This window comes from Bidens hawaiensis, unplaced genomic scaffold, assembly GCF_021521415.1.
Source record: "Bidens hawaiensis isolate Kalapana, Puna unplaced genomic scaffold, B.hawaiensis_p1.1 tig00072691_1, whole genome shotgun sequence".
Lineage (NCBI taxonomy): Eukaryota > Viridiplantae > Streptophyta > Magnoliopsida > Asterales > Asteraceae > Bidens > Bidens hawaiensis.
In genome coordinates, this window is record NW_027502687.1 from 42,862 (window position 1) to 53,224 (window position 10,363).

Below are 10,363 nucleotides of genomic sequence, written 5' to 3' on the forward strand. Positions count from 1 at the left end.
TTAACCGCCATCACGGAGCTCTAATTTATTCCCTGGTGACCCACAATAACCCACCCGTTTCTAGTGACCTGAAAATGTTGCTAACCCACAGCTATCAGACGCCCTTGATTCGATTCGAACTGAATTTACTATAATAAGCTTTTAGACGAGTATAGGAGATAGCAGACTTAAGTTACCATCCGTGGAATGTGATCACAAGCAACTAATATTAGCTAGACTTTGTTCTTTCTTTGTTTTGTTGTTTAAAAGTAAAAAAAATCAAAATGAGCCAATTATTAATTTATTTATTATATAATAAGTTGATGATATTTGTTTGTTGGTGTGTTTTAACGTTTTCCTCCTCCCATTTTAGCTTTACTTTTTCTTTCTTTGTGAGCAGTGCAACCAGAGTAAACCCTAGATTAATCGGGTGGGCATGGAAGTGTGCCGATCTGTATTACTTGCCGTATCCATGGCGGCGGCGGCGGTGCTAGCGGAATGCGGCGGCGTATATGTTGAGAAGCAGAAGATGAACATTAGGTCTCACCATCAGCTCCTCTTCCCCTCTGCCGGCCCCAAGACTGTCTCCGGTGGAAATGACCTCGGATGGTTGCATTATACTTATATTGCTGTAGGGGTCCCAAGCGTTTCTTTCCTTGTGGCACTTGATACCGGAAGTGATCTTCTCTGGCTTCCTTGTGACTGTCTGCAGTGTGCTCCACTTTCTGTAAGAAAAAATATACTATCTAATCTATAAACTTAATTGTCTTTTTGGTATATTGGTTTTTACTTGGTCAATACCTGTACCAACCGACGAATTGGCTCCAACTTTTAACGTATTTGTTTCTAACGGTCCGCCACTAACATAATCCTAACCCTAACGTTGTTAGTTTCAGGTCGCCGGAAAAACGTTCAATTTTTTACCGAAAACTCAACATTTTCGTCCCAAACATCTTGGTATAACTTTGTATCGGACCTTTAGACCTTTAGGAACCTTTTTATAGTAAAAGCCCCAATTATTGAGGTCGCCGGAAGCCCTAGAACCGTCATCGGAATTGGTTGGTTGTGCTCAAGTGGTGGTAGCTGGTTGGCGATGAGTCAATTGGTGGTGGTTGCGGTGTTCAAGTGGTGTTTTCTGTCAACAAATTTGACTTTTCCAACAAAAACGTTTTTCCGACGACCTGAAGCTAAGGGCGTTAGGATTCTGTTAGTCGCGGATCATTAGGAACAAATGCGTTAAAAGTTGGGACCGTCAGTAGCCAATTTATTAGTTGGGACCGGCAGTGACCAAAAGGCAATAGTTGGGACTTGGGATTAATAAAAACCATTATACCTTTTTTTTAGGCTGAGTTTATTGTGTTTTATTTATCTAATCTGCCTTTTATTATCTATCATGTTTGTTTACAACTACTGATGCATATCCTAATCATCTAATCTATATTTGTTACTGTGGAAATCACATGTTCAGTCTTCATTTCGTATAGAATTTTTATTAAACTTAAAGTTATTGGCTGGCAACTGTTCATATTTGTTATTTTTACGATTTCGACCAAACAAAGCTCACTCGCTTGTTCAGACGTGCATCTAAAATGTACTTACTTGGCTGCAGTTTTTGCGCTTATTCAAATTGATTGATTTGCAGGTGCTCCCTGGTATTTGGGGCATCTATTATGCAGGATACTGATGAGAATGAATACAATCCTTCTCATTCAAGCACAAGCAAAAGCGTAACATGCAGCCATGAGTTGTGTGAAAGGGGTTCCACTTGCGAAAGCCCAAAGCAGCCATGCCCGTACACTGTTAACTATGCCTCACCAACTACATCCAGTTCTGGATCATTAGTAGAAGACATTTTGCATCTTGCCGCAGATGGTGTTAAAGCGTCTAACACCTTTGTAAGGGCTCCAATCATTATAGGGTATATATATTCTTTACTTGATCTTCTGTCATTTCTATTCTCCATTTACATGGTTTTCCCGGCCCATATTGCAAGTTTGGTTCTAAGTTTGAGAGTATGTGTGCTCCCCAATATTTCTAAAGCGTAACACAGAACGTTCCTCGAATGGATGGACATTAGTTTCTCTAGTTAAGTGCATGTGAAACGACTAAAATGCCCAAAGGACCAAAGCAAACTACATGGGGGTCGTCCGAGTAATTAACTCTTAAATATATACTCATTGTGGGCCCACAACCACTTCATCTTCTCTAATGTTTTTCCAGCGAGCACGTTTATCTTTAGAGCTCAAATGTATGTACCAAACTTGCAATATGGGTAAATCACATGGACCATTTGAGGGTAATCAAAAAAAAAAAGGAAGCTTTGAAGAAAATGTGTCAAGCATGCCAAAAGCTGCTGAAGTATATTTATAATTCTTAAACTTCCTAAACCATTTTATTTCAAAAGGTTGAATTATAATATAACTTTTGTAATCATATACACACTAACTATTTATTATTAAAAGGTTTAACTTGGACTTGAACCTGTTTTGACCACCCACTCATTTTCCCACCTCTATTGCAATGATACTTACGTTTAGGTAGTTATTAAATGTAGATGTGGTAAGAAGCAAAGTGGTGGTTACTTGGAGGGTATAGCTCCCGATGGTCTATTGGGTCTTGGACTCGGTTCGGTCTCGGTTCCAAGCCTTCTTGCCAAATCTGGAGTCATAAGAAACGCTTTCTCTTTGTGTTTTGGCGAATCAGGTGCCGGGAATATATATTTTGGGGATAAAGGGCCATCTACTCAAAGAACAACTCCGTTTCTGCCAACAGATGGAAAATAGTAAGAAATATCGACATGATTAAAGGGCACTTTCATCTTTTTATAATATTTTGGGACGCTAAACATTGGGGTGTTTTTTGAAAGTGGGTTTTTATTACATACAATAACCAAAAAGAATATCCTTGTGAAAAAAATGAGATTTGTTGTCATATTGGTAGGCTTGTAAACAAACTGAACGAACTTTAACCGAACAAATGATCAAACACGAACAGGGTTTCTTTTTCGTGTTCGTTTATTAAGGAATGAATATGTTTGTGTTCGTTCGTGAACAGTATAAAAAAAGGTTGATGAACGTAAATGAACGAACATAGTTGAGCTAAAACTAGTTAAATGCAATGTGAAGAATAATGTTTTGGGTCTAAAAAGTTATTAAAACTAGACTAAGTTGTAATGGGCCAAAACATTTTAAAGGAAAATATTAACGAGCGTGAACTAGCGAACTTAAATAAACATAAACTATAAAACATAGATGAAAACAAAGACACAAACATAGACGAATTAAAAATAAACGAATTTTCCGCCAAACGGTCATGAACTGTTTATTGAACTTTCGTTTCATTTATGGGCCTATATATTGGAGTAAAATTAGGGGCCATTAGGTCATTTTTGTGCTACCATTTACTAATTCTGTTATTTTCTAGCAACTTTCATTTAAAATAACATTACAATTTAATATTGTCATGCAGTAAATTCTACATAATTGGAGTAGAGAACTTCTGTATTGGTGCTAATTGTCTTGATCAAACAAACTTTAAAGCTCTAGTTGATAGTGGATCATCTTTTACATTCGTTCCAGATAAAATATATAAATCTGTTGGTGAAGAAGTAAGCTTTAATTAACTAGATTTTTTATTACATCTAGAAAGTTCTAGAAACTAACCGTTTGCCTTTTCTATTCTCGTAGTTTGACAGACAAGTAAATGCCATGAAAACACCTTTTGATGGTATACCATTTGACTACTGTTACAAGTCCAGGTATTTGTCAAAAAAATAATATTTTCGTTACGTTTTATATTTCACAACTATTGTTGTGTATTGTCTGTATTCATGGTGATTTTGGTGCCAAACAGTTCTCAAGAACTGCCAGATACTCTGTCAGTGACTATTAAATTATCAGTTAACACCACCTTTCTGGTTCGTCGTCCACTTTTTATTGTGAATGACAGTCAGGTTAGTTTTTTTTTCTATAAAGTTATTGTTGTTTTTCGTTGTTAAATATATGCTTATTCTAAGTATATTGTTGTTACAAAGTAGACTGTTGACCCTATTGGATTTTGGGCCCTGTGAAGTAGGCCAAAATCCGGGCCCACTTGTGATTTTTGAAAGTAGAACTTGAGTTTGTTGTTTGAAGATTTTAATGTTTTGTGGGCCCTTTTGTTGTATTGCAGGGAGGAATTGTTGGATTTTGTTTAGCGATACAATCATCACATGATGATAACATGGGAATTATCGGGCGTAAGCATTCATAATCTTCCTTTTGTTTGTCTTAATTAATTATGTTTATATATTGCTAATGTCTTAATTATGATTACAAAAATAGTAATGTAAAACATTATTTTTTAGCTAGTTTTGTGGATTTAACTCGCTAAAGATAAAAAACATAACCTGAATTGATCCATTAATAAGTAAATTAATTGTTGAGTTCATTATGTTTTTTTTAATAACGCGGAATCCTTACTTTTTATTATATATATGTGTGCAGAGAACTTCATGACGGGATATCGGTTGGTTTTTGATAGGGAAAATCTTACACTTGGATGGTCACCCTCAAGATGTGAGTAGTTATCAACCACATTTTATTGTTATTATTATTTTTTTTTACCATAAAATATGAAATTCAATAGAGTTTTAAGTATTAGATGAAATATGCCAATTTCAACCCGTGGTAAAGGATTCAAAAAAGATTGATTAAAACGGGAAGCAAAATGTGTTCATAGTGCATTAAACTTTTTTATATTAATAAACGACATTGTAAAAATATAGTTTTTGAATTAAGTTGAAACCTCAGTTATATTCCTAAAAGCCTACATGCTTTGACATGCTATCTAACTGTTGACCCTTAAAAGACATGGTTATAAGCAATGTTTGTTACTTAGGTCAACCACTTAAGGAAATGGTAGGAAGTAATGCCAGCTCACCAATTTCACTACCGAAGACAAATGAACAACAGAGGGGCCCGCCAAAGGCTCCTACGGTCGGACCTGCTGTTGCTGGTAGGACACCGTCGGCTGGTTTCATGTCAGATTCATCTTGTTTACTATTGTTACTTCTTCTCTCATCAACTATGGTGTAAATATACTACTATTTATAGCTTTTAGGAGTCAAGACTACTTTGTTTCTGGAATGTTTTGTTCTAAAATACTTGGATGTATATATATGGAGGAAGGATGATGCTTGGTTCATTTTGTAGCAGCACCTGCGTTACATGTTCTTTGAGAAAATGCGATTGAATAAGCGATGGTTGATCAACAATTAGTATATAAGTATTCATAATGGTCAGTCATTTATTCAATCGGTTGTGTTAATCTAGACAACATGTCATTAACCTCAACCTGACTAGCATGCATATATGCTTTATGAAATTGTAAAATGTTCTATACTAGGGACTGTAGCTTAGAGGATTAGAGCACGTGGCACCTAAAGGTTTGGATCAAACCATTGCTAGTTCACGTGAGTTACTTCAGAAACAAACAAGCTAAAGCGTGCATTCTCTCGATGCCAGAACATGCTTTCATATTTTTCTGAGAGCTGGCCATGCCCGCAAGGAGGGTGATGCTGAAGGGGGGGGGGGGGGGGGGGAATTCTCAATCATGGTCCTTGCGGATCGGATCTGAACTTGATCAAACCTCTTGACATTTCTTTATTTATTTTTTTTTTCAGGAAAATTTTATTTTTTCATCTGATTTGGTCTTTTTTTTTCTCTTGGCATTGTAATATACTTTGAACCTCAAAACCGTCACAAATGTAGTTCACATACCATAACAAAATAACATGACTGCAATACAAGGCACGCATTGTGATCACACAACGCCATACTCTTGATTAAAATTGAGATCAAAATGTAAAGAAACATATTATACATGAATCTAAGAGTCTATACCACCACACAGACCTTTAATTTGCAACAAAGCAGGTCATTTCATATCGTTATAGACAGGGCCGGCTCTGAGAATTGAAAAAATATTTTGGGTCGAAAGCGAAAAATATTTTGGGTCTTAAGTAAAAGAAATACTTTGTTGGGTTTAAAACAATTTAATTTTTAAATTGGCTAAAAATAGGCTTAAACATTCTCATATGAGACTAAAGCCCACAACAATTCATTAGGTAAAAATCAAGCAAACAAGCTACTTAACAAACCGGTATGATTGAAACACAAGAATACTAGTTTTTATCTGAATTAGAGTTGCAGTCATCTACTAAGTTTTTCAGTGTAGATAAGCTTGTTTCCCGCCGTATTAAGTTCAAAACATACAATAATTTAGATATATGAAGAAACACTAATCGACCCCGGGCAGATTACTGATAATCTGGGGGTTAAGTAATGTTTCCCACGAGGATGAGGTCCAGCAAAGAAAGTTGTTCTCAATCATGGTCCTTGCGGATCGGATCTGAACTTGATCAAACCTCTTGACATTTCTTTATTTATTTTTTTTTTCAGGAAAATTTTATTTTTTCATCTGATTTGGTCTTTTTTTTCTCTTGGCATTGTAATATACTTTGAACCTCAAAACCGTCACAAATGTAGTTCACATACCATAACAAAATAACATGACTGCAATACAAGGCACGCATTGTGATCACACAACGCCATACTCTTGATTAAAATTGAGATCAAAATGTAAAGAAACATATTATACATGAATCTAAGAGTCTATACCACCACACAGACCTTTAATTTGCAACAAAGCAGGTCATTTCATATCGTTATAGACAGGGGCCGGCTCTGAGAATTGAAAAAATATTTTGGGTCGAAAGCGAAAAATATTTTGGGTCTTAAGTAAAAGAAATACTTTGTTGGGTTTAAAACAATTTAATTTTTAAATTGGCTAAAAATAGGCTTAAACATTCTCATATGAGACTAAAGCCCACAACAATTCATTAGGTAAAAATCAAGCAAACAAGCTACTTAACAAACCGGTATGATTGAAACACAAGAATACTAGTTTTTATCTGAATTAGAGTTGCAGTCATCTACTAAGTTTTTCAGTGTAGATAAGCTTGTTTCCCGCCGTATTAAGTTCAAAACATACAATAATTTAGATATATGAAGAAACACTAATCGACCCCGGGCAGATTACTGATAATCTGGGGGTTAAGTAATGTTTCCCACGAGGATGAGGTCCAGCAAAGAAAGTTGTTCTTCAGGTGACCTGCAAAACAGACACCGTGAGCTCGTCACTGAGAAGGGGGGGGGGTACCTCCTTGTGACCACCCTCCGGCGTGAGAATCAGACTAGATTGCTCTTGAATATAAGTGTATATTAAGAGATTGCTCGAGAAGATAAGATAATGAGATATCTGATGATGTCCTTACCATTCCAAGGTGTTGGAGTATTTATAGCCGAATGTAGGTTTCCTAGAAGGTACAGCCGGCTGAATAGTATTCCTGTTCTACCAACAGTGGGCTACGCACAAGCCATGCTGGTTGGTGGATAGGCTGCGGCCGACAGTGACAAGGTCGGCTGTATACTGTTCCTTTACTGTCGGCTATGCACTGTTCCACTAACTGTAGGCAGCGTACGTCCCATAGTAAGGGTTGGTGAGTAGGCAGCGGCTAATAGTGACAAACAGTACTAGAGGGTGCTCCTCATCGTACTGTTGTCGGTGAGCTGTCACCCTGTGATTGGTTCATGGGCTGTTCTGGTCAGATCGTCTGTTTTGCCCATACCTTGGTAGGTATAGTACAAAAGATCTTCCAGAAGCATACGGACTGGCTCATTTGGGCGGGAGTATTCCCGCCTTGCTCATTCCTTCAGGTGACTACTGAAGTAGCAAGAGTTAGTGCCTTGTGCGTGTAGCCTTGCTATCAGTGCGGGTAGCCTTCCCTAATGGCTTGTATCCGCAACTGCGGGGAACAAGCGGGGTACTTCACCATTGGGAGGCTTTCCCTGCGGGTACAGCTGGCGTACTGCGCGTAAGGTCTTCTCTGAGCATGGTGGGTCCTGCGGAAGCAGTTGGTCGTTGCGCAGACGTCCCTGTTCAAGGTGAGTCTTGCGGGTCCAACTGGGCTCTGCTGGGACCTACCTCTTCAAGTCCCCCTAGTCCAATGTTCTTCTCATGAATTATTAATAAGTGAGGTGAACTTTTGGACTAGCAAGGGGTTTTGAAAAGGGTTTTTAGTTTTAAGGTTTTCCGTGGGAATTCTTCCCGCGGTTTTCCTAATGTCACGCAGAAATTCCCGACTTTTTCTGCTTGATCTTTGGGTATGAAGCGGGTAGGTCTGTAACCTCCTCGCAAGTCAGGAGCGTTGAGTCCCACTTGTGTGGATTCTCCATGGGGTTTTGGTAGTTTTCAACATAGTGATCAATTATGTTAAAACCACCAATTCCATCTTGGAGTTTCAAACAATATAGTTCTCGACGTTCCCGCTATGCGGGGATGTTATTCCCGTTTCCGCAAGCATGGCCCAGATCCTTCTTGGTTTGAATTCCCTGCGGAGCGCTAAGTATGTGAAGGGTTTTGCCTTGACACTGTACCCGCACTCGTCTTACGGTTACTTTACTTCCAAGGTATTCCTGGCGTCAATTCGCTGCGGGTGCTAAGTATGTAAAGGGTTTTGCCTTAACACTTTACTCGCACCTGTCTTATAGTTACTTGGTTGCCAAAGGTAAGGGGTATTTTCCCGCTTTTGAATCTTTTTGAAATTTTGAAATTCGAAGAGTTGGTGAAAGGATAAGAACAGTCCAAACTATTGAAACGTCGTCCGACGGTTTCTTCTGACAGTGTCAGGACGTGCAGGAAGTTATGGCGACGTGACAGTATATGGTCATTCCAGGCGCTTTTTCAGGCGCTGTGGGCGCGAATTTTCGGGCGCGTGGCCGCGAAATTACTGGCACACGTCCTTTCAACAGCTGTTGCCAGCTTGCTTTTTGCCACGTGTCATAGTTTCATTGCACCTGCGATTTCTCTCTCTTCCGCATTAAATTCATCGCATTAATTGCGATAGTATATAAAGGGGGAGAGGGGTCCTTTGTAATCCACACTTTCACTTTTCTCTTCATCTTCAAAACGATTTCCAGCGAATACTCACCTTTTCAGTCGAGCATTCTCTTGAAATCGTTCTCTTTTTCATACCTGCAAGATGTCTTCTGCTCACGATCTTGAGGCTACAGCCCAGGAGGCTGGGGTGTACGCCGAGCACCCGTCATCCACGTCCGACAAGGATGACAAGAGTACTGCTGGCGAGTGCCAGTGTGCTCTGCCTGTCGATCTATATCAGTACATCGTCAGGAAGTTCATGCTCGAGTCTCTCGAGCCTGAGTTTCCTGAACCTCATCAGACGGTGTATGATGCCCCCAGAGGCAAGATCGGGGTATATGCCGCATTCTTTGTCTATGGGAATCTTAGGTTCCCTTTGACAAAGTTTGTGTACCGTGTCCTGGAGAGGCACGGTGTACACCTGACCGAGGTGCACCCGATGGCGATCGCGAAGATTCGCCACTTCGAGTGGGTGTGCCGGATTCTGGGCGTTGAGCCCTCGTCGACCGCCTGATGACCTTCTACTCTTGGATGTGCATCCAGGGGTGGTATACTCTGATAACCCGGATCAAGGGTTTGAAGATTTGCGCAACCGAGCGCAGTCTTCGTTCATGGAAGCGGGAGTTCTTTTTTATCTCCGCTCGCGCCATCCCCCTTGCCATGAAGTTCAAGAATGGGCAAGCACTCCCCAGCCTTCACGCCTCCAACTACCAGGAGGCGGAATGGTTCTCAAAGATATCCCGAGTCCAATCTCCGGTTTACCGCTTTGCGGAGTCCGGGATGGTGATGCTCGGGATGAGCCGAGTGTGGAAGGATGCGGAGGCGCAAAAGATCCCGATCGTCCTTGAATACGGTTTGAACTCTGTCCCTTACGGTATGCTCTGTCTACTTTGTTTATATAGGTTTGTATTCTAACTGTTTTTCTTTTATTTCAGAGGGGAACGACTTGCAGTCGCTCCTGTATCCGCGGGAGGCTGATAGTCCCGCTCGGATGGGTACTCGTGCTCTAGATGAGAACGAGTTGCCCATCCTTGAACAGACGGCAGATCGGTTCGTGGAGGTCTACTAGCCAGGCCACGAGATCCTGAGCGCCAGGCTGCCAGGTAAGGCATTATTCAACCCTCGACCCCTCAATGCTGAAACCTTTGCTGGAATTCCTCTAATCTTGTGTTCTGATGAGGAATCCGCAGATGGTCCTCCGTTGGTGCGGAAGAAGAAGGCTGCCGGCGGGAAGGGGAACAAGCGGGGGTACTTCACCATTGGGAGGCTTTCCCTGCGGGTACTGTGACACCCGGTAAATTCCCAATCCCTTAAACTAAGTAATCACCTAATAATTAGGTGATTGTAAATATTATGCGCGCCATATAGCGCGGGCATTTGTTATGTTCGCCCTGCGCGAGCGCGC

At 40.2% G+C, this 10,363-nt stretch overlaps 1 protein-coding gene across 2 annotated transcripts; it reads left to right on the forward strand.

The window, feature by feature from the left end:
• Window positions 1-497: 497 nt before the first annotated feature.
• Window positions 498-5,120, forward strand: LOC143606039 (aspartic proteinase-like protein 1). 2 transcript variants are annotated; one of them, XM_077081946.1, is made up of 9 exons: window positions 498-706; window positions 1,656-1,897; window positions 2,534-2,761; window positions 3,448-3,586; window positions 3,666-3,736; window positions 3,832-3,931; window positions 4,150-4,216; window positions 4,464-4,535; window positions 4,858-5,120. In XM_077081946.1, exons 1-9 carry the CDS (start codon window positions 509-511, stop codon window positions 5,052-5,054), a joined length of 1,314 nt encoding a protein of 437 aa, XP_076938061.1. In that variant the 5' UTR covers window positions 498-508; the 3' UTR covers window positions 5,055-5,120. The 2 variants fall into 2 exon arrangements, with proteins under 2 accessions (XP_076938061.1, XP_076938062.1); XM_077081947.1 differs by having other exon boundaries at window positions 538-706; window positions 1,622-1,897.
• The last annotated feature ends 5,243 nt before the right edge of the window (window positions 5,121-10,363 follow it).